Source organism: Chelmon rostratus, chromosome 16, assembly GCF_017976325.1.
Source record: "Chelmon rostratus isolate fCheRos1 chromosome 16, fCheRos1.pri, whole genome shotgun sequence".
NCBI lineage: Eukaryota > Metazoa > Chordata > Actinopteri > Chaetodontiformes > Chaetodontidae > Chelmon > Chelmon rostratus.
In genome coordinates, this window is record NC_055673.1 from 22315597 (window position 1) to 22340980 (window position 25384).

Here is a 25384-nt window from a genome sequence, read left to right on the forward strand (position 1 = left end):
CAGGGACGTCATGGTGCTTTCAAGTGCACCTCATAAACCAGGAAATCTACACTCAGATGGTTGTTGTTTAATTCTTTAACATTTCAAAAATGCTCATTTTCAAATTGTTTTACTGGAGATTTTTTTAATAATTATATAAAATGATTAAACTAAATTCATACCCAATATACAAAAAAAAAAAAAAAATGCATGTTCAAATACTACCTTAATTTCTTTATTCAGTGGAAATTGGACAAAATAATTTCACCAGAAGGTCCCATAGGAGCTGTTCTATTGCTTTCTGTTGTATCATGAGGTATCCAAGATTGTATGACAGTATAGTATACAAGGTCAAGAATGATTTTTTGCATCAGGTTTTAAGACAACATGAACAAGTAGTCCTCAGAAAAACATAGGCAATTTCCATCTGCTGTGGAAGACTCTGTGATTCGATCAGAAGCTCCAGGACAGATACTAACCTGCCTTTGGGAGAGATTGTTTCAAATAAAATATGATTTTGAAGCCCTTGAAGTGTGTAGTGAGAATGTATTTGAGTCAATGCAGTGCTGTATCATTCGTTGTCAGGTTTTAATCCAGTTAGTTTAGCATTACCATCTACTTACACTGCAGCCATCCAGGCTGCAGTGTAAGTAGATGGTAATGCTGCCAGTTGGGTTTCATCAGTGGCAAACAGAAGCTGAGGCTGACAGTGTCCTGCTGGCTTGTCTTCTTGAATCTCACCGTACATGGATGTCTATCCGTCTTTATGAAACATCTGTACCCTGCTTGACAAGGTGCTAAGTGGACTGCATTTCTAGTCCACCAACCATTGCAAGCACTTTACAACACACTTACCCATTCACACTAAAAACAGTCCAGAGCCACGGCCACAGTGTTACGCTATGACAGTCTATTCAGTAGAGGGTAAAGCTGTTTGTCTACTAGGGGATGCTGAGTGAAGGGACAAGGACCTCACTTAATCTCACTGGGATTATTGTATAAAATTACTGAAAATTACTTTTTTTAAGAGATTGACGTCTTTTTTTCTACCTGCATTCTACAGTTGAGACGTTTTTGTATTTGATTTATTTAAATTGACTCTTTCTTACCAGATGTTATCTAGTTTTCTTATGCTAACAAACACATGGAATAGGATCACAACCGGAGGCTGGTGACTTTAGAGTTCAAATGGAATTGCTCACACATAGTCAAACACACCCACTAAAGGAATATACAGTGTAGTTCAAACGACCTGACACATATGAACAATGCCTAAACGTCCGCCTTCTCTCCTTCCTGTCAGTGATTCTGACATTCTCTTGACTGGCTTTCTGTCTGGGAGCCGTATGACTTTGTTTATCTCTTCGTAATAGATTTGTGTGGTCTGGCCTCTCTGTACGCTCCCCGGTGAGTCACTGACATTTGCGCAGTGCCCTTGAGCGTAGAAATATTGCTGAGATGCTTCTACAATAATAACAGTCTGTTGGTGGGCTAGATGTTGAGGTGTCAAAGGCCTCAAAGACACTGTAAGCAAACATGCTGAGAGCTCTGCTACACCCGGAAGAGCAAAGGTTCTTTGGAAGTTGTGATAATGGACTCACCTTGATGAAACATAGAGACTTTTCAGGGAAGAAAATAAATACAACCTGAATGTTTGAGTATAGCGGGTGCTGTATGCTGAACTGATTTTTAGAGCCCTTTGAGGTACATTTTAAGTTTTGGGTTATATGAATAAAACTGATTTGACTTGACCTAAAGCACAATTGGTGGATCTTGACTTTTTACTCTAATATATTTAATAACTTAAACATTACAGCTAATATTACACTTTCACGGCGCAAATCCTTAAAATTATATCAATGGATTGTTCTTTGCACACTTGGGAGCAGCGCAAAAGGCTGGAAACACAACACTGACATATTATCACCTTATGAAGTTGGCATGATAGTGTGAGCAAACAGCTGCCTGTTTACACATGATTCAACAGACATGGAGCAGCATTAGCGTTCATTTGGAAATGTGTCTCTGGCAACATGACAGACAGGACAAAGAGTACAAGAGCACTGAGGCAACTTCTGTTGTGATGTGGCTCTATATAAATAAAACTGAACTGAAATTGAATGTGTCCAGTATTCTCTCTCCTTTTTTATTTTAGCATGATACCATAAGACTTCAGTGCAATACTAGTATAAAAAAGGTACTTGATACCTCTTAAGATACCACGCCAAAAAGAATTTAAAAAAGTCAGTTACAACCTGCACACAGTGATGGTGCAGAAAAGTCACTGAACACATACCAACAAATTAGTCATTTTGTTGAGGACCAGTTGATTTTCTTCCCCAATGTTGCATTTGTGTTGCCTTGTGGTGAAAATGTGATTGTAGATCTGTTTTTCTTGTTTGTTTGGTTGGTTGGTTGGGTTTTTTGTTTAACTTTGTTACTTTTAGTACTATAGAATGTATAATGATTTTTTAAACACTTGGTATCGAAGTATTGATACTTCTGACAACCTTACTCTCCTTTTAGCTCTGGTTTGGTCTCCACCAACTTGAGAAAAATATCTGGCTCTTTAGCTACTTAATGCTCCACTGTGTTTGCCAGCTAGTTGCTAACGTTGTCTGTCAGCGGTTTGGGGCAGGTTGTGTTCACTCCAGTAAAGACAAAACAATGAGCTGAAAGATGCTAAAACTCTCCATAGAACTGTGTGATAGTATGCTTAATGTGAAATCATTGGCCACACCTGCTCTCGGGTCAGTCATTACAAACTCACTCTGTGCAGACAGTGTTCAAACCCACAGAACTTCTTTTCCAAAGATAACAAATACAATCCTGAATTATGGGGAAATGTACATAAAATGATGCCAAGACATGTAGAATATTTGCATTTCCTGGAATGGTGCATGCATAAAACATAGAGTCATGGGTTTGAATATTTCACTCAATATAAACATCATACAGCTTCAGTGAAGAGTTAGAGCAAGCAAATAGAATATACTGTAGATGCTACACTGTCAGACAGTGTGGAAAAAAAAGGATCAAAACAAAATTAAAGCTACTTAAAGGCACAACAAAAGAAGAGAACTGGATGTTAGGGATTAATTAAATCACAAAGTAATTGACACACACAAACCTAAGGGAGAGTATTATTGCAGGGTAAAATGGGTTGTGTGTATGGGTCTATGCGGGGGCTCAGTTAGGGCTCATATGTTCCCTGGCAGGTTAATCTGGCCCTGTTATTTCCAGTATCAAGCAACAAGCAACCTATATCTTACTGACTATGCCTTGTCAGTAAGGTGTAGTGGATGTCAAATTCAGATTTTTCTACTCGTTTTAGCCAAATAACAAAACCATAAAAAAGCAAAAGTAACCGACGGGGTATTTATTGGGCTACAAACAAAATAAATTGCGGTGCAATGGTCTTGAAACTTTATTTTCATTGTTTATAGAAAATGAAAAAAAGCCCACTGTAAACCAAAAGCTGAATCAGTTCCTTCTCACAATTCACCACCAATAAATGATGACAAAATCATCATCAGAAAAGGGAAAAGGTTTTGCAGCTGTGTCTTTGTGCAGTCATCCCCAAATCCTTCAGCCCCCCCCCCAGCTTTAAAACTGTTAGTCTATGTGACTTGACAGAGATGGACACCCAGGGCTCCTCTGTGTCACTCAGCCTCATTAGCTGAATTGATTAGCTAGCGTAATCATTGATACACCCTCAAGGGAAAATGATAAATGATGCCACTTTGAGCACAGAGGTCACAAAGCCGCAGCTTATTCAGGAGACTGCTGCTTTCAGCTGAAATCAAGTGGAACTGTTGAAACCCCCGCTGTTTTACCAAGAGTTTGACCACTAGCTTTGTTTGTAGGTAATCAGTATTAGGAATCGCTGGTTTGTTGTACTTAAGATGCCTGCGTGGCTTTTGGAAATCCTTTCCTGTAGCATGGGTTTGACTGCTGTGTACAGAGCCCCCGGAGTCCAGAAATGTGTTTATGCTGCACAGATTAATATCTTTTACACACAAGATATGCTTGTTGTGCACATGAGATAATAAGTTGTGTGCACATGTTACAGATCTAGAGTGCTGGCAGCCAGTGTAGAGTTACTTACTTGTACATGAAGTTTGCAGTGATTCAAACTTAGATTTTAACAGGTGGGCATGACTGATTGGACCAGATCAGTCTTTTTATCTAGAACTATCATCATAACAAGCCAAAGTGTTCAAACGCAGACTAGAGATGAAGATTAGGAGCAAGCGCAGTTTGTCCGTTGAAGATGTGAAGCGATCGATGGCCTTTATCATCCCCGTCCATATGTATGCTCCTCAGTCCTGCCTGGTCCACGGGCCTGCTGCCTGTCAGCCAGCCTGAGGAGAGTGACGCTGATCAGAGGAATGGGGGATGATGAAGCTGAATACACTTGCTCATCAGTTTGTCCTTTAGCTCCTGTGTGTTTGAGCGCTCTGTTTAATCTGCAAACTGTCTTGTTTGTGCTGCCCCCCTCCTCACTGTAAGCATCACTCTGTGTGTGTGTGTGTGTGTGTGTGTGTCAGTGGAAAGCAGCTCCGCTGGTCTCCGTATGGCACAGACGTTTTAGGGGTGTTTATTATTGTGGCTTCACAGAGCTGGAGTCTATCCCAGAGGTCTGTCCCAAAGCAGGACAGACCTGGCAAGGATGCGTTCATTTGTTTGCTCCCTCGCTTTCTCTTTACTCTGCTTTCTGTATAGCAGTGATTGTATTTATCTTTCATTGTAATTCTTCAAATTTTAGCAAAAGAATAAAGTGAGATTTAGGTTTCTATACTCCATTCCAGGCCTGGAATGTTGGAATTTGGAGCAGAACTACTTGGCCTGCAGCAGTGGTGATTTTGAGGGCACAAAGACCACATGCAAGGGCATAAATAGACAAATTCATGAAAGCCTCTTTGATATACAGTGTGCACTGTAACTCATTTTTAATCAGAGGAATAATTTCTTTGCAATTCATGTTATTAGAAAGATTTTCAGTCATTCACATGTGCAGCTTGCAACATCATTGAGAGCTGACATAGAAGCTATTGAAAAAAAAATGCTGAATGTTGGAAAAAATATTCAAAAGATTAAATAAATAAAATCAAAGAAGCACTAAAATCCAGTAAAATGATGTGTGTCCTACTTGTCCAGTGTAGTAATACAATTTGGTATTGATTTGCAGTCAGAGTTGCTTCTCCACAGAGAATCTGGAGGAAAACATGTCTGTCAAGTACCACTGCTCTAAAAGTAGGCTGCTGAACTTCAATAACCAGTCCTATTTGCTTTTGTAGCTTAAGCGAACCTAGCTGTCATTACAAACATGTTTCTTGCCTCATGAATAACAGTAGTTCATCCCTTACCTTGGTCTTGCAGAAATTATGAATGCGTCACTCCCCGCTGCCTCCACATTTGAGTGCCACACGTAATGTGCACATGCGCTTGCTGATTGCAGTTACTGATAAAAGGGACCAAACCAAACTTTGGAAACCAAAGAGTTTTGGTGTTTTAAAATAGCTTTTGCATTTTTGTCAGAATTTTGAGTAACGGCAGCCTGCCTTTGAGCTTGATGGGCAGGGAAAGCCCTGGGAAAGAAAAAAAACAGACAGAGAGTGGGGCACCAAGGCCACAGTGGCTGACAGACTTGCGATTTTCAGAAGGGCACCAAGGCCGGACAGAGGGACCATGACGACCGTGGTCGCCGGTGAAATTCCTGCCCTGCTCCACAGTGATGAAAATATACACAGACTTCTTAATTGAGGGAAAAACGGAATCATTGAAAACATTCACATCTCTTTCATGAATTCCAATGTGCAGACTGATATTGTGTTTGACTACCAGCCCATGCTGATCATTCCCCATGCTGTGTTCAAGTGTTGATTCATGCAGCACTGTCGTCTTACACAGAATTTTTTGTGAGATCATGTTAGATAAAGCAGCACATTCAGAACACCCTAAGTCATATATTAGGGGATTCCAATGTCAGTCGGTCCGCCATTGTTAAGGCTGACATTGATGCTCCCCAGAGGATGAATCCTCATTGCTTTGATGGTTGTCTGAATACAGTTGAGTTGACATTTGCTTCTCTTGTTGGAGATGGATTGGTACAAAATGTGGTACAAACATTCTTTTTTCCCAAAAGCTGAATCTTTCAAACATCAATCATCAAACATTTCATCTCGCTTCAACTGTAAATTGAAATTTTGGGTTAGATTAAAGTTGCCCAGTAGAGATTTTTGTAAGCGAACAAAAGTTATGTTACTCAAGTGTTGCCACCCACCGCTGCTCTCAGAAATGTGTTGAATGAATGATGACTTTCTGAGCCCTTAACTTTTTGTTTTGCGCCATCTAGTCAAATTTCAAATTTGTCCAATATTTTGGTTTTAGATCAAATACCTGCAAAGCTAACGTCATTCCCATCAGTCTCAGCTGTACTTTGTATTTTCTGCTAATTAGCAAATGTTAACATGCTAATACACAAAACTAAAATGACCATGGTAAACACACCTGCTAAACATCAGTTTGTCATTGTGAGATTGTTAGCATACTGATGTCAGCACTTAGCTCAAAGGTGCTGTGCCTAAGCAGCCTCACATAGCTGCTAACATGGCTGTAGACCCAACAGGCTCAACAAGTGGTTTATAATATTGTGATGGATTTTTTCTGATTTTTTTACCACTTGCTGGCAACAGAAGCAAAATGCAAATGCAACATTGACACATCATCATCTTTTAAGTTGATATGTTGAACTCGTTAGCAAGTAGCTGCTTACTTACAGAGCAACATCATCATTCATTTGAAATCATGTTTGTGATGAATGTAAGTTTATCACTCACTCTCTTTTAGCTCTGGCTTTGCTCTCCACCAACTCCTTAGGGAAGTGTCTCTGTAGCTGCTAAATGATCCACTCTTCACCAGGTCATTGCTATGCTCCGACGAGCTGCAGATTCAGGTGATGATTCTCTGTATGAGCATAAATGTATGATGTTTTCACGTTGGAACCAGAAAGTTAAACTACAGCTGAAAGGTTATTTGATATCCTGTTTTGACCTCTGCAGTTTGTTAGGTAGAAACTGAAACAGTAAGTCAGCATGAAAAATGTTTGCAACGTAAAGAGTATGCTTTTGATTAATTTAATTGTAAGAGAATTATTAATTGCAAAATTGTCTTATTGTTTAAGAATTTATAATTGTCAGGAATTTATATGGAACAATTTTATTGTGAAATTTTGAAGGTCAAATCATAGTCAAGCTGTTGTTGAGCACCTCATACATATCTTAAGTTGTGAGTCTCCTCACAGTGGTCGATGTGAGGGTGGTAAATTATATACTGTTAATCAAGCCTGCTCTGAAGCATCTGCAAGGGCAGGCCATTAAACAACCAGAAAAAATACCCTTCGATTAGCTTATCTAAAATTGAAGAACTTACATCATTCTGTTGTGATCATCAGTTTTTGCGTACACATCATCCCTTAAACATACATTTGAGTTTTTGTGGTAATAATAATCTGTAATCAGCAGTAGATTCGAGGTTAGAGAAGGTGTACATTTTAAATCCCCAAACATTTCATCAAATCCCCAAACTGGCTGGAAAATAGTGTGTGTGAAGAAAAGTGAATAAGTTACGCTCTCTGCTCCCTAAACAACCATTGTGGAGGTGCCCTTGAGTGGGGCATTGAGTCCCAGCTGCTGCTTCTGCAGCAGTACAAGGCTGTGATTGTGTCCGTCTGAATGTGTCTGAATGTGCAGCAGGGAGCTGCTGTGAAAGAGCACAGAGCTGACTTTCCCTCGCTAAATAAAGGTTTAAAAAGGCAATATGACATATTCACAACCCTAGGTGACTTAGTATTCTGCTGTTTCTCTGTGATGTCCTAACAAGCTGTCACAGGAGATTATGGCTACTATCTCAGCCGCAGCTGACAAACACCCACTCAGTTTAAGCATTAGTCACATTCAGCATTTCCGCTGAAGCAAGACTCCAGTTTTTCTCTTAGCTTAACTCTGCCCCGTGGCCCTGAGCAAGGCAACACAGCAGCCCCAACCCTCTGTAGCCACCAGTGAAAGTTTCTGCATGTGTGTGTGTGTGTGTGTGAGGATGTGTATTACACATGTTGTGGGCATCTAAATCTGTTAACACAGTCACATTGTGGAGACTCACTTCACTAATGAGGGAACAAAAAACAAGTCCCCATCACGTAAATAATTAAATGTTAAGGTGAAGACTTGGGTTGAGGTCAAGGCTAGTGTAAGGGTTAGGGTTAAGCAAGTAGTGCTTAGGGTTAGGTTTAGGGTAAGCCTCAAGCAAATGGCGTGTGTGTGTGTGTGTGTGTGTGTGTGTGTGTGTGTGTGTGTGTCCTGCCTGAGTAAAAATAGTTTTCAGGAAGCGTTACAAAAGAGGTTCGAGGGAGGAATGGGTGAAAGATCTGAGATGAGTCTGAGATGGTGGGGCCGAAGATCGAAGCAGCCTTATAAAGGTGTTCAGAGGCACAGCAGTCAATAGTGAGAGTAAGATAATACTGATTTTTAAAACTAGAACAATATGCAGTATATATAAAACCTAAAACCAACCTAAAAGTATGCAACTACAATCAGTTAATTTCTGTATTCCTCTAAGTATGAAGTGATACAAATAGTTTAAACAGGCAGTAATATATCTGCAGTATGAACGTATAAAACTGTTTCGTCTATTAGTCTGAATTGCCTTGTTGTTTTTGACCAGTGATAACGTCTTAATTTTAATCAATGTGTTAATACCTGAAGCAAAACCTGATTAATGAATTCCTGTCCAACCTCCAGCCCTGATTGTCTTTATTAAATCTTTAATTAGACCGGTATTTGTTGAATAATGCTGGACAGCAAAGAGGTTTCCAACACCAAGCAAATGCCAGCAAAGTAAGGCCAGGAGAGTTTGTTGTCCTCAAACCCAAAAGTGTTCAGTCCATTTTTTTCCATTATCAGTTCCTTTTCGAGGTTGCACATGTCAAAAACATGCCATTACTGTACTTATTTGTGCCTGTATTTCATACATGTGCATTTCAGTTTTTTCCGGATTGGGGTTACTCAAAGGCAGGAGTAGATACAAGCTGCTCTCAATTCAGGCAATTCAGTGCATCTGACTTCAAAAACACGATATAAATGTTTCCTTTTTAGTGTGTGATGAGGTGGAGCACAGTGTGCTTCTGGCTATTTTGAAATGTTTGCAATTTTTTTTTGCAAAACATCAACATAAATCAGGGCAGAAGGGACAATCTACCTTTTGTCGGCGATGTCGACATTTTATTTTCCAGTGGTCAGTACCAGGCTGAATAAAGAATTCACAGTCGCAAGGGAGCTGAAGGATACAGAAATGGCCTCATCTTAATTATAGTGCTCCTCTGGTGGGTACTGTGTAGTGCTCTCTGGCTCATTATTAATGGCTTTCAGTGTGGAAATTGACACCGTGGGAAAAAAAACGGGTCTTCATTGAGCCTTCATTATGAACAGCACTCTTTTTTCCTTTGGCCCGAGTTTTGGGATATTTGAAGCAAATCCCAGATTCTAAATGAGAACTCCTCAGCTATTGAACAGAAAGACAGGTACGTTGCCTTGGATATATTAGAGAGTTTACACAGAGGTGAGCCTTGAAGGTCTGTGTCCTCCATCAGTCTAACAGGCCAAGACATGTGTTGAAAATATAGTTCCTTCTCTACTGGATCCCAAATCTGTTCTCCTGTCAGAGCGGCTTGTACCAGGCTGCATGAACAGAAAAAAGAGGCGGTGCTGGCAGGCATCTAAACATTTCCAGATGCTGCAGACTGAACTGTGGGAACTCGATGGAGAGAAAAATCAGTGGTTGTCCGACCTTAGAGGCCTTGAGGGCGATTTTAAATGTCTACCTTGCAATAGGATTTGACTAATAACGGTGTTTTCAAGGTCGACTGTGGTCATTTGTGGATTCAGTTTACCAGCAGTTGCTCTATGTGCTGATATTCATTAAAATGTAGCGGCCTCATGCAGCAAACCTGATGTGGCTGGTTGTCCATGTAGGGTATGTTAAGCATAATAAGTGAAATTATAAAAGCAATGATCAGTTCAATAAAACCTATTTGTTTCAGTTCTGTTCTTATCTGCATTGAAAAGACTTTAAAAGAGCAATTAGACTATTGTTAAACATACACAGAAACCATCTAAGAATAATAATTCTAATAATGATAATAATGCTCTATTCATACAGCAATGTTCAATAACAGAGGTTAACAGAGTGTTCAACAAACAAAGCAGGAGTGCTGAAACACAGTAAAGATAAAACTGCAATCAGATAGTAATAAAATAAGTACAACACACACATATTAAAATAGATGAGAAAATAGGATACATGGGGCAGTAAATAGAACTGTAGACGTGAGTTTAAACATATTAACAGAATCAACGATTCTAACATGATATGATCGGCCTGTTATCATTAGGGGCCATGATTGCAAAAGCTTTGTTCCCTTTTTGATTTGAGTAGAAGGCACCAATGACCACACACATTGTAAAGGATACTTTGGTCTTTTGGACTTTCATCATGAGGTGAAAAGATGGATCTGTTTTTTACAGTATTTCTGAGCTGAAGAACAAATTACTGAACCGGTTTGGTGATGTAACTTAAAACATAGACAAGTCAAAAATAGAATCCTAAGTCTTCATTTGCAAATCATATTATATGACCATATAATGAAGCCAAGGGATGTGCAGAAACATAGCATGCCCTACACTGGTTTAACTTCTGGCCTTGCTGCAGTGATGTACAGGAGTACTCCAGGGCGCTGTGAAGTCACTGTTTTGTGAACACACCCAGTCAGAGCTGAAACAGGCTTTAAACTTTCCACTGGACAGGGCAGTAAAATATTTTTTTTAGGTTTCTCTTTAACTATTTTGATTGGCAGGAATTGGATCAATTGTTAATATGTAAGTTTTGTTGACAGTCAGCTGGAAGAGGATTTGGTTGATCTATTTTTAATACCAAAAAGATAATCATAGACTAATCTCAAATCCATATTGTTAGGATTAAAAGAAAAGCACAGCCAGGTGCCATCTGAATAAAATGTTAGACAGCGTTATAACAACTGTTACTCAAGAAAAATTTATAAATAAATAACAATACAGGACCATGTATGGAGCCTTGGGGCACACCAAGAGACACTGCGCTGTGTATTGAATAGTTTCCAATTGTTACAGGAAAACTTGCGCAGTACAAGACAAACCATTTGAGAGCAAAGCCACTGACAACCACTGTTTCAGCCTCTCAGTTATTATATTATGGTCTACAGTGTTAGTCGCAGTAGTCTCAGTATGTTGATGCTTGGCGAAAGCCAGATGGAAATTTTTCAGATGGACTGCTTACTAGCAAGACTTCGTAAAGTTGCTTCAGACCCGCTTTTTCCATGATTTTCGACACAAACGGCAGTTTCGAGATGGTCCGTAAATGCCTTGAAGCTGTTGTAATAATAAAAGATCAATATTGTTGTTTAACCAAAATTGCTGCTCTACAACCGTTGGAATTTAAAAATCTATTTAACACACAAAAATGGATTTCTCCACCGAGTCACGTCAGGCCATCTCCTCATGCCAAGCAGAGCAATTTATTGGCCCTCTTTGTCCCCCATCGGTCCCAGCGCACTATCGCTCTCTGGGCTATTTTTATCCATCCAGGAGAACATGTCAGCATCCTTTCCCCAGCCCACTCCCATAATTCCTCTCTGTGTCCAAACACACGCTGACAAGAAATAGGTCTGCAGAGGCCCGGTGCTTTACAACAGGCTGCTGTCTCACATGAACAACTCCACTCACACTCTCATCTTACATTTATGTGCCTCACACATGCTCTCACTCACTCGCCCTCCTGCCACCCCCCCTCTCTCTCTCTGGCTTTCTCTCTGTGTGTAAATGATGAAAGTAAAAGTAATACAAGAAACCGACAGGGGCATCTGGCCTAATTCCAATAGAAAATAGAATTGGATTAGTGCCTCTCTTCTCACAGCTGTGTGTGTGTGTGTGTGTGTGTGTGTGTTTGTGTGTGTGTGTGTGTGTGTGTGTGTGTGTGGTGAGAATCAAGACAACAATGGAGCTCGGCAGCAGCCAGCTGCCCAGCGGTGAAGCGCTGATGAACAGTGAGGAAACAGAGCTGCTGCTGCTCAACACCTTCCTGTTCGTGTGTGTGTGTGTGTGTGTGTGTGTGTGTGCGCGCGTGTGTGTGGGTCTGTTGGTGTGTGTTTCGTGCTTGCTTGCACATCCCAGACAGATCATTTATAGACATGACATTGATCATGCTCATTTTTCTGGCTTACAGATGCAGTCTTTGTTATACACACTGCAGCAATGTAGCATAATCTTCTAATGGATAAGAACTTCAAATACCAGCTTTGTGCAGCTGATTTAAAAGCTGATAATCACTCACTTTATTTATTCACTCCCTTGTTGCTGCAGAGAGAATTGAGTTAGACGATTAGAGCTTATTTTCCTCTCTAAACGCCTGCTGGTGGATTAAATTTCTCCCCTTTTCTTCCTTCTGCCCTTTATTTTCATAAATGCAGCGCCGGTCCGAAAGGAGACAACATCTATGAGTGGAGGTCGACCATCCTGGGTCCTCCAGGCTCCGTGTACGAGGGAGGAGTGTTTTTCCTGGACATCGCCTTCACACCGGACTACCCCTTCAAACCACCCAAGGTAAGTGGTGCCCTGCAGCTCTGCAGCACAGCCCCTTGCTCCTTCACCCAGAGCTTTGAACAATGTCACCATTGTCCCGGCGGGCTTTTCACGCTGTTGTCCAACAACAATGACTTGTTTAAGGCTTTTTCACCTACAGCACGTTGACAAAATAACGGGTGACAGCAACACAGAGAACTGAAGCTGGTCTGAAAGCTAATAATGGGCCTATGCTTTATTGTTTTAGACATATAGCATAGGGTTAGACAGAAACCAACAATGTGTTATCCATCCTTCAAAACTTTCTGATGTCCTGTATCTCTACCCTGCCTGCAAACACTCAGACTGAAGCGCACTGGTTCCTATAGAAACACTGTTAATTGAATTAACAAAAACTGTGATGGAAGATGTTAGTTGACCTTTTTTCCATAACAAAAACGAAAAGACTAGGAAAAAAATCAAAATATGGTTTTGAAAGAGAAAACTGTGAAGACACATTTTGACAAGACAGACAAATGGACAAATGAGCAAATTATTGTTTTAATGCAAAGTCTTATTTAACGACCTGCATGCATCTGCAGACTCGCACATAATATGTCCAAGATTTATAAAACCGTGATGTGGCCAAAAGTATCTCTACTTCAGTAGTGGATCTAGCTGCTTGACCTGCACTAATAAGCAGCATTTTTGAAACATATCTGCCAGTAATGTTGGCTGATATTACCTGTTCTTAGAAAGAAAAAAGTAGCTGATTTATGTATTAAATTCTATCTATCTATCAAGCTATCTATCTGTCACTTCAATGTAATCAAATATAAAACCAGGAAGGCTTTAAAAGGATTTCACTGTTCTGCAGTTGCGAGCACATGAAGCTTTCAACGATGTCAACTGAGCATGAACAGCAGTAAATGAGGCAGCTCTATTCACACAGCCAGAGAATAACAGCAGCATTTACTGCAGCGAGTCGGTCTTTTGTATTCTATACAGGTTGGTATAAACAGGTTAACAAGGTCTTTTCCACTAACCTTGTGATAAAACATCTGTAACCATGGTAACAGTACATATCAAAATGGCTTAAAACACATCAAAATTAAATTACTTGACCAGTACCTCTTTGGTTTCAAAACCAAAATCAAAAGTGATACAAGTTGGTCGAGAGGCTAACACAAAAAATATAGTGATGTTTATTTTCAAAAAAGCCTCCTAAAATGTCTGGTCAGTGTAGTGTTTGACAAATGTTACTCAAACAGGAGGAAATCAAGTTAAAATACACTCCAGTGTGTGTGTGTTCATGTTAATGAAGGAGCCTGTGACCCAGCGTAGTGTGGAGCTCTGTGGCACAGAGGAAGAAGATATATCAGGCTCACACAGTGCTTGTTGGTAGGACACGTTCAGTGTTGGTTTTTGGCTGCACATGGGATTTATTGACAGTTAGAAAATTGTAGATGTAGCTAATTTTGCTGTTAGTGTTGCTTCATGTCTACAGAAACATTTGAAGGCTTCACTTTGACTGTTAACCCTCAGATGCATGGATGGGTTAAACATTACCCACCTTGTCTGTTTTCTGACAGTATCACCAGCCTTGTCCTTTATCTGTTTCTTGTTATTGTGTCCCCTTGTGATATGCATGGTGCTACAATTTGGCTTCCCTCGAGTCAGGCTGTGGGTTTGTGGGATATGTGTGTGTTCTGCTGATGCAAGTGTGTGTCAGTATTTACTCAGTAGACCGGCTGACAGCGGTTGCCACCTCCCTCGGTTTGAGTCGTACTTCTGATTTTGTCCTGGGTTTTGGTTTCAAGTCTAGAAATACTCACTTGCTAACCTCTGTCAACTCTATAGAGACATGTGCTGTAAAAATAAATAGAAAAAGTAAACAGGAAAATATTTTTTCACCATGTTTATCCTGTTTAAATATGGACCATTCAGTATGGAGAGGTATTTGGCTTGCTGTGGCGTATGGTTGAGAAGTGAAGTAGAGTTGTTGAGCAGCAATAGTAGAGGATTTGCCTGTTCCATTATGAAATACATCATATTCAAAGCTCATCCTGAGAATAACGCTCAAAGAAAAGACAGGTGGTCACCACAAGTATTAGGATTCAACCTCTGGGGAGCATGAACAGCAAATTATGTACCAAGCCATATTTTTTTAAGATACCTGTGACCAAGGTGTGGTCAGAGGAATTTTTTTAATGAAACTGTGGCATTCAAAAAAAGGGCTTTATGAGCCACTGTGTTGGAAACATGAATATCACACAGAAGATGTCAGGGTAATCTGTCCAGTAGTTGCAGAGGAATTTTTTTGTGTGTGTTTTTTTGGTTGGATGCTTGAAACCAATTAAACTGAAACTGGCACCAAAGAGACAAAAATAGATTTTTTTTCTGTAACTGTCTTCTTTTAAGGGACAGTCGTGCCCTGTTTTCAACACCCCTTATCATAACGAGGACTGTATATGATGAAGATGGCTGAAAATGGCCTGTCTGTTTTTATTTTTTTAACGGTGAACTGTGTTTAGAAGGGCTAGGTATCAAATGTCTAGATCTGTTTCTATTTCCTTGTCTAAATCATTATTGTGGGAATGTTAGACTATTTGAGTAAAGATTTGATATGTGTTAAGACAAAATTGAACACTGTTGCATGTAGAAGTTTGGTTTAATTTGTGAAATGCAGGGTTTTGTTTACAGAAGCCCCTTTCAAAAAGAGAAATCATGAAAAAGACACAACATTTGTGTGACTGACTTCCTGATTCTTTCTCAGTTACGAGTGGGCCTGTGTCTCCCATGCAGCCTATTCTGCTGCATCCACAAGGATAATTTGAGCAAATGATAAGGTTGGCTGTGAGTCATTTCTCCCTCATTCAAACACTAAAGGGAGGCATATGTGTTTATCATAGCACTGACATATTTAAATTTGCAGGTTGCAGAAAAACATTTAAATTCCGTCTTGTAAGACATAAAAGAGCTTAGTATCAGTTCATTTAGCTATTCTATTAGCACCAGCCTCGACAGCTTTTAAATGAAACCCAGCCTCGATAAACAGAGCGCAGACCAGATACTCAGTGCAAATGGAAACTACAAATGCACAGTTTGGAAGAAAAACACTGACTTTGCTTCATACAACCGTAGAACGGATTTGGCATGTGGTTTGATCGGCCATTTCCTGTTGAAAACATTTAATATTTTTACAACAGATTCAATTGATTGTGAGTTTCGCTACAGCCTTTGATATTTGATCTGCAGTCCGAAAGAGAAACAACGTGCCCCTCATTCCATCCTGACCGGCTCAAGCTGCCTCCTTCCTGGCAGTCCATGCTGATGGGGAAACGGAGCTCATCTAAAGTCTTGGCCTCCTGTCGCCTTGTTTTTCCAGTCTGGCTGTGAGCCATGCCATCCAGCAGCTCACCGGCTCACGGCCACCAATCCAACACCTGCAGCTGCTCGCTACACTGGCTCGCTCCCTAATGTTAGGATGATAATGCCAGTTAAGGCTGACACTGATACTCTTAGATAGAGGTTGAGGGTGGCAAGGACATTGCCTCAGCACTTGTATTTTGGTCCAACGTTGAGCAGAGCTGCCAATGACGAGCTCAGAGATTAGAGTTTAACTGACTAACGTTATCCCCCTCAATCAACTCTAATTTCCTCCTGGCTTCGAACTAAATTCCACCGCACGCTTTATCTTCCTCAGCATGATGCCATTCTCGTTTTCAAACTTGTGAAATAGGCTGTTTAATGTGCCACGAAGCACCATGAAGTCAAGCTTAGACTTACTGATGATCAGCCATTCAGTATATTCCCTCCTTTAAACCAAACCTCTCTATTCGTCTCATTTAAGATGTGTCATGGTGACTGCCTTCTCATGAAACTATGAATCAGTTCAACTGCTTTTCACTCTACACTTGCCCAAAATGTTACATGTGGACATTGTAAATGAGCAGAACTGATGGATGACTCAATAATGTAGCTTTGGGAATTGAGATGTTGGTCATTCCATCCAAAACGCTGATCCAAATTAAGATATTATGACAACTACTGGCCAGATTAGCAAGACATTTTACTGTGGATAATCATATTTTAGGAAAAGGTGATTTTAAAAGGACTTTAGTGACCCCTTGACTTCTCAAACTCCACCATCAGGTTGTTAAATTTACTGTAACTGCTCCCCAGAGGGAGAAACCCTTTCATCTTGGGCACTCTCCTCTAGCGCCTCCCTTAGTCAAAATAGGTTCCACATTTTAAAATTAAATACATTTACTGTGAATTGATTGACATGACATTTGCTTTAGATATTCATATTGAGGTATTGGAAGTGTTTTCTGTGAAAGCTGCATTTGTAGAAACACACAGTGCACATAAATGTGTTGATCAGAATGAGAGCTGTTGGGATACATAATGAGGATGTAGAGGTTGGGTTTAGAGGCTAAGGGATGAATCCATAATACAGAGGGGATGTAGGATTAGGCCCATAGCTTTTGTTACACGGAGGCAGCATCATAATCTATTACCATCAGCCATGATGGGATTACAGGCTGTTAATGAGACCACACAGGCTGGCCAAGGATCTTTTTCATGGCTGCTGGGCTGCCAGCATTAGCCTGCCACCGCTAACCCATCTCAGCGGAGGCGTAAGAAAAGAAGAGGAGCGACTCAAACATGAGACCTGCCCTCAACCAATCACCATCAATCAACGTGTCTCTGCCTTTTCATGTCACATCTCCTGAAATCCTTTCATGCCACGCAAAGTGTCCTGTTTATATCTCTGTCTCGGTAATACCAGCGTGGAATGTGAGGAAGGGAGGGCTGGGCTCGCACACGAGGCTTGTTTATTTCTCATAAGAAGGAGATGTGAGGGGAGGGATGGAGACTTAATGAGAGGATAAAAGAGGGAGGACGGAAGGAAATAAACAAGGGCAAGCTGCAGTCACAAAGCAAGCAGAACAGCGAGATAGAGCACACGCATGCCTGGACTAGCTGGTCCTGGTCCAGCAGCCAGGTCAAAGGTCATTCCTTAATGATGTTGTGCTCCTTGTGCTGATGGCAGGTTCTGCTGAGTGCTACAGGACTGTCCTCACTTCACTGTTGACTGAGGCAGATCCACGGGGACTGTCAGTATCACCCTCACACTGTATGGACAAAGCTAGAGCAGCAGCTGTTTTTCAGTCTGCGGCGTTTTTCAGTGATCCTCCTCCACCGTATTGACCTGTGCATTAATGCAGAATAGCCTTCAGGTGCTCAGATGGAGTTGAGATAAGGTAGCTGTTTATTAATGCATTAGTATATTGGCAGACATCCATTATTGACCAGTTTGGACTTTGGATATCAATCAGAATGTGTGTGATTTTTTCACAGACAGCTTGAAAGTGTGTTGGCTTCTATCCTTTTCTGAAACAATGAATCGATTAGTCAGTTGACATAAAGTCTATATTTGCTAATGAATTGATTGTTTTAGCCATTTATGAAGAAAAAACTGCTTGTTTGTGGTCTTGGAAGAGCTGGAAGTGACTCTGTCAAAGACAGTCATGAGATACATGTGCATCTGTCACATTTATCCCATGACTGTCGTAAGTGGCCTCATCCTCCACCAGATTTAAAGCTACAGCATGTAATCAATATTTTTATGCGAACAATCGATCAAATGACTGTGAAATGTGAAAGACGTCACTCGCAGTAATGAGTGTTGCTGTTAAAATAAGAATCCTTTATTAAGATACTATCAATGACAAGCACAAAATATTGGCGTCATGCAGCTTGAAACCAAAATGATTATAGCCGTCTTCTAGAAACCAACACTGATCAAACCGTCTGACTGTCCGTGTCCAGGTGACGTTCCGTACGAGGATCTACCACTGTAACATCAACAGTCAGGGGGTGATCTGTCTGGACATCCTGAAGGACAACTGGAGTCCTGCCCTCACCATCTCCAAGGTCCTACTGTCCATCTGCTCCCTGCTCACTGACTGCAACCCTGGTGAGAGCTGAGACACACACACACACACACACACACACACACACACACACTTCTCCTTGTCATATCTCCCTCCAATTGTATCTGTGACAGGTTGACTGGCGTGTCCATTCTGTGTGGAAAATGTACATAGAAGTGTGTCACTTCGAGGCTCGAGTCCTGCTCTTTGTAGCACAGCGGCAGCAGTCGTCTGAGAGCGCGCTCCTGTGCTGAAAGTGTTGCTGCCTTTCAAACAGGATCTGTAACGTTGCCCTATCTGTTGTCGTCACGGCCTCTGGCATTTCAGAAAAGGGTGTCCGTTCCATAAATGTTCCACATTGGATTTATTCATAAAGGAAATCATTACAGAAAGAGGCAAAAATGCTCATGAGATTTGGTAGTGTTGGATTTTTGCTGCCTATTTCATACAGTCTGCCAGTGCCCAAGCATAGTTTAAAATGACAGGCCTTTAGGTTGTGACTCTCATTTAATTCACGGCCCTGTTTGTAGTGTGTGAATTGTTTGCTTGTTATTTATACTGTAAGCAGTCGGCATGATGGAAAGTTAAAAATATAAGGATGCTGACTGTGAAGGGAGAAATTAATGACACATTTTATTGACTGACCTCGCATTAAAAGCAGTGTTTTAAATGTGTTTCAACCTTCAGGTACTGTAGCCTTTAAAGCAGGCATGTCAAAGTGATTCCATAAAGGGCCGTGTGGCTGCAGGTTTTTGTTCCAACCAAGGAGGAGCACACCAGGCTGGAATCAATTAATCAGCTGATCTCAGTCCTCAGCTGATAACTAAGTGATCCCTTGATGTTGATTGGTTGGCCTGGTGTGCTCCTCCTTGGTTGGAACAAAAACCTGCAGCCACACGGCCCTTTATGGAATCAGTTTGACATGCCTGCTTTAAAGTGATGAGTTGATCAGCATCTATTATCTTATGGCCTATATATCAGAATTGGCACAAATGTTGAAAAATTCCAAAGATACGTTTGAGAGCTGCAAAAAGTCTCACTCAGTTCATGTCTGAGTAGCTCTAGGAGGTTTTTTTTAGATTAAATGTAAATGCACAGCATGTAATTTCTGCTGCTGTGGTTCTCTCAACAGATGAAATGCACCTTGAACCTTGAAAATTATGGATTTCTCTGGCTTTCAATTAGGGTTGTCAGAATAGGCAAACAAATGACATTTGATTACTCCATATGGAAAAACATACAGGTTTGAACCACTTAAATATCATTTTGCACATTGCATCCATAAGAGGGCAAAACAATACAACAAGAGACATACTACTTATATATTATATCAACATATCCTGTACAGTGTTGTTGAAATCCAGTTTTAGTTTCCAAGCGGTGCCGGTCCACATACGTTGAAAGATTTCAATGTCCCGGACAAACGGGAGGAATTCCAGTCAAATATGAATCTATGATTAAAGATTGTATTTTGCCATGTTTCTGTGTCTAAGCGACTAATGGGAGAAAACAGTTTTTGCAGTTGTTCCAGTATTGAGTGAGAGCGCTGCAGCCAGCAGCCGCGAAACACGCCGCAGTTTAATCCCTCCAGGCGTTCGAGCACGGTTAATGTACGTCCACTGAAACTGTTTGTTTTCGCCGCTGACAGGCTCAGATTGTTATCGTAAGAGTCTGACAACGTTATGGAAAGGATCCCTACAGAGAGAGACCTATTTGTTAAAGAGTAAGATCCGTTTTGTGTAACCAGGAACAGCTGTTATATCGCTCTCACCAGACTCCATTTACAGAAACAGCAATTTTCTCAATGTAAAACACACTTCATTGAAACTCCAGAAACTAAATAAACCTCACCAAAACCTTCTTGGTTCGTCTTTAACTGTTCCAACAATGACCACCAACCCTGGTTTGGGTTGACCGAATCAGGAGAGGGAGAGAGAGAGAGAGGGCAGACATCAGGGAAGAAATGAACAGCGTGCAGAGCCGGAATATTTTCACATCTAACTCAGGAGTTATGCTCAGCAGACATTATGACAGGAGGGATTTAAGTATGCTGGCCTTCAACAGATTTTAGAAAATAAAAAGGGTAATCACCAGATAACGGGACCTCTTGTTGCGTTGACTCGCAGCGGCTCAGGCCCACGCAAGAACAGCCGTCACAGGAGTGCTGCTTTTTTTCACAATTGTATGTCTGGTTGTTTTTTTTTTACAATTCGATGATATATTTAAATTTAGAACATTCATCGACAGCCCCAGGTTGAATATTGTTGGTAACGTTTAGGATGATGTAAGTACACAATTGAACAAAGGATATAACACAGGTCGAGTCGTTTTTAGACATTTTAATGTAGAAATGGTATTGTGTGTACAGGTGTTGATGTTTAAACAAAGACTATTATACACCAGCTAATTTTCAAATATCGGCATCAGTATCAGCCCCAAAAATCCAAGGTTGGTTGTTCGGCGTGTAGTGACAGCATTGGAAGTATGACAGAAACATGGTCCCATACCAAGTTAACAAGTTAACACCTCTGTCTGCGTGAGAAGTCATACAATGTGTTGTCAGATCAGAATCTTTGCAGTGTTAGTGTTTAGTGTAATGTTCGTCCACAGGCTCAGATTGTTATTGTAGGAGTCTGACAGCATTATGGAAAGCATCCCTACAGAGAGAGACCTTTTTGTTAAAGAGTAGAGTCCGTTTTGAGGATAACAGATCACACTCTCGGACCGCCTCTCCTTGTGTATTTGTGGCGTTGCAAACAACCCTGGAACAAGGGTTTCAGACGCAGCTCGCACTGAATCATACTGAGGCCTTTTTAAAGTAGCAGATAACACTCCTCTCTCCTGTAACCGCTGCTGTCTCCGTGTGAATGTTTAGCCGTTGCGAGCACGAGAAGCAGAAAAATGATGGGAGCATTTTCACACCATTTGCATACATCCTCTTACAGCGTTGTGTCAAGCAGTGGGCCTGGGTATTCCTGCTCCCTTCATTGCAGCTTAATCAATATTTAACCAGGACTGGCTGGCTAAACGCAGCTCTATAAACAGCTGACACCATTCGAAGAGAAGATGTCAACGTTTTTAAAGCTGATTAGATCCATTATAGCCCGGTTTAGCAGCAGAGCAAAGGAATGGTAGGAACAGGGAATTCAGGCTGTCTTTTATGGACCAGTTAAACCTGGTGTTTCTTTGTTCAACTGGTCCTCAGTCACCAATTCCGTTAACGTGTGTTGGTATGAAGTAATGAACTGAGCGAGCAGAGGTGGTAAAATCTGCCCAATATCACAGCGATATGATTCAGAGTGAAGGAACTGGGAGAGACGTGCCAGACCAAGAAAGGCAGGGAAAGAGGACTTAAAAGGGCAGAAGAATGACAGGTGATTTCAGCTGTGAGTCGGGAGAATAAGATGGCAACAGAAGAGAAGGAGGGGGGGGCTCTGATGGCGGCTTGTGTCCTCTCTGCAGGGATTGCTCTTTCATAAACCTGGCAGCGGAGATTCTCCCTCCGTGGGCGAAAATGAGAATAGCTTTTCCTCTCCTCCTCCTCCTCCTCCTCCTCCTCCATGACATTTTCAGATGTTGGCAAGATGAAATGGGCCGATTCCTTTAAAGTATGATACAAAAGAGACTTGATGGACGCCCCGTCACCCCTCCTCCCCGTTACCCACGCACTTTCTATCCCTCTTTCCGCCTCTTGCTTCATCAAAATCAGTCCGCTCTCTCCACTTCTCACCACTTGCTTAAGTTTTTTAAACCCAGCCTCAAGTGCCGAACGTGGGACCTGGATCTCAAATAATCTAAAAATATCTCTGCCTCCCTCTCCGCCGCCTTCCATCGGAAGATTTTCCTTCCCGTGCAGGCGGAGATCATTGGCATGCGGCTCATTAAAGCGGGGGAAGAGGATGGAATGACAGTTAATCAACCCTCCCAGGGCTGCCGTCCCTGCCGTCACGCCACATTGAACCCTGTATCGCGCCCCACAAGCAGATTTCTACCTGGGGCGTCCTGGTGGCTCATTGGGACTAAGCCACATGCCATGTCAGAGCGTATCTAGGACTCAAATCCAGCCCGGGGCCTCTGTCGAATGTCATCCCTTTGCCTCCCTGCCTTTTCCTGTCTTGTCCTCTGTGGAACGTCCAAAAAGTAATCTTAAATTTTTAACAAAGCCAGAGGGATTCCTCCTCAGTGATTTCTGCTGCTGCTGCCTGGGCTGGATCATATATCTGGCTGATATGTGCTGATATTCGGCCAGTCTTTTATAATAAAGGTGTCTGCTTTTCTTCCCTCAGTAGCTTCAGGGGTGTCAGTTTGTCAGACCTGTAATAACACAGGCCTCACCCTGCCTTAAAGGAAGGCTTTACGGTCTGGATTGATATCAGAGTGTGTGAGATAAAAGCAGTTTATGTCCTCGGCTAGTGCGGCTTCTGTGTGCCCTCTGTTCAACTGAAGAGGCTGAAAACAAAAAAACAGAAACAAATAGGGCTGAAACTACAGCGAAATTCCTCAAACAGCGTAATCTGTTGTTATGATTGCACTGTTGGTCCAGCAGTTCCAGTATTTGTCTCATTATTATCTGGTTTTTCCCAATTTTTAAAACCCTGATCAGGGTTTCACGTGAGCTTTAGCATTATATTATATATTTAGCATTAGCATCGTAACATCTCGTTCATATGGATTCAAAGCAGCAGGCTCGCTCGCGTCTCCCAAGTCTGAGCCTCAGTGGGTATTTTCACTGACCATGTATTTACATACTGGTTATATTGTCAGTTCGCCATTCTGGCACATGACAAAGCACTTAATTTCCTGAGTGATGTGCCTCCATACATGTTTTCTCTTGTTCAAGTTCTGATGGCTAATGGCTTATTCATTTGTGTGGTCGTGTGGTAAAAAAAAACAACCAGCTCCCGTTTCACCAGGGAATCTAAACAAGTGTGATTGTTCCTCCTGCGTGTCAGAGGACATTTGTATGAAGCTGAACCTTTTCTCAATAAGGTAGACGCAGTGTGCAAAGCTGTTAGTGTTATTTGAGGTTTTATCCACAAAGAATGGCACCCTCTTGCATCTCTGGTGTTAAAGATTAATTTGTACGAAGTGTCATCCAGACATCTCTTAGGTCAAAAGTTTTTATAGTCGTTCCAAATGATCACACTTGAAGGCGGGTTGAAAAGCCGGCCGTCATTGAGTGGAGGGTCACATGATCATTGTACAGTTTCTGTGAAAGTAGTTGTGTGAGGAATGAACAAATTGTGATCTTTGTTTCGTCCTTCGAAGCACAGATTGGTCGAACGAGGAAAGAATGACATAATGCAGTCAGTGACACGATGATTCATTCACAAGGTTTCACCAGCAGACAACTCCAGCCTGCTGTCTTCAGCTCCAGCTGCCTCGTAAGAAGTCAGACGCTTCCAGCTTCAAGCTACAACGCTGTGATACGCACGGCTCCATTCATCCAGAAATATGGGTCTAAGCCTGTAAACCCCCCCCCCTCCCCATCATTGAAACCCTAGCAGGGATTAATGCGGAGGGGTGTTTGTGCTGCTCGCTCGAGCTCGTCACACTGCTCGGTCAGCAGGCCGAGCCCCGCAGAGTGCACGTGAGGGGACTCTGCTGGCTGTGGCCTGGGGGAATTTGTTTCTCTCGCCGTCACCTCGCTGAGGAACGGACACAACGAGTCAATCAATACGGCAGCCAATGGGAATTCATAATGGTGGCTGTTGACCGGCCGGACGCGTGTGGTGTATCAACAGACGGGACAGGCTGCCTTGATCGCCTCTGATTTATAGGAGCGAGCGCATTTTACCGCGCCGTCGATAAAAGTGTCGGCCGCGGCGTACGTCATACGATACGAGCTCCACTCCAGACCGCAGGAATGATAGAGCTCCGTTCGTTTGACGTACGGCTTTTCTGTGGTTTTCACCGGTTGTAATAAAATTCCCATGCATGCCGATGAGCCACAGCGGCCGGCTGCAGGTCTCTGCTCCGCTTTAGACTTTGACACACTGCGTCAGGTAATTGGATGTCAAGCAGCACCGCGTGGCTGTTTGTGTAAACATGCTGTATGTCCTAATAAATAAAATATCACTCGCACAGTTGTGGATTTTTGAAGGCTGTTGCAGAGATTATGTTTCGCCTCAGGAAATCTGTTGGTGAAGGTGGGAGATGTTTACATTTTCAGGAAATTTCCTGCGGATCATTTTGGTCATCTGGCTAAAATTTCTACTTATCTACAAGAATATTAAACCTACCAGAGACCGCCGTGATGTTTCGGCTCTTTCGTTGTACTGTCTGTGTCACGCTTGTTGTTTCGTGACTCTACTCAGCTCAAGTGTGGCTAATGCATGTGCATAATTTAAAAGGTTCAAATCTTAACTGCTAATGCAGCCAACTGTCAACTGGAGCTGAGATGATGGGTTTTTTATCAATTAGGCGACTGACAGCGCCAACAAAAAAATGCTGGTTCCAGCTTCTCAGCTTTTATACATCTCACACGACAGCAGACTGAATATTTGAATGTGTACGTGATAAGTTTTGAATCGTTAGTTGGACGCATTTTGGCTTTGGCATTTTTGTGATGGAACTATTTCACTGTCTTTTTTTGACATTTTGTAGATTAAACAATTAATGGAGAAAATGATTGGTAGATTAGTCGATAAATAATGATTAATAATAACCATCAGTTGCAGGTGTCAGCACTTTGCACAGTGTATTCTGATAATAAACATGGTTTTGACAGCAGTGAAGGCAAAGACATCTTTAATGATGTGCTACCATGTCCCATAGAAAAAGTTACTTTCCTGCTGATATTTAAGGTGGGAA

General features: G+C 41.6%; 1 protein-coding gene across 1 annotated transcript in view; it reads left to right on the forward strand.

Moving 5' to 3' along the window:
- Window positions 1-25384, forward strand: part of LOC121619262 (ubiquitin-conjugating enzyme E2 E2-like) — a 65128-nt gene that overhangs the window by 38517 nt on the left and 1227 nt on the right. Inside the window, exons 4-5 of the mRNA XM_041954842.1 lie at window positions 12539-12671; window positions 18468-18615. Coding sequence (XP_041810776.1) covers window positions 12539-12671; window positions 18468-18615 — 281 coding nt within the window. The remainder of the gene's footprint in view (window positions 1-12538; window positions 12672-18467; window positions 18616-25384) is intronic.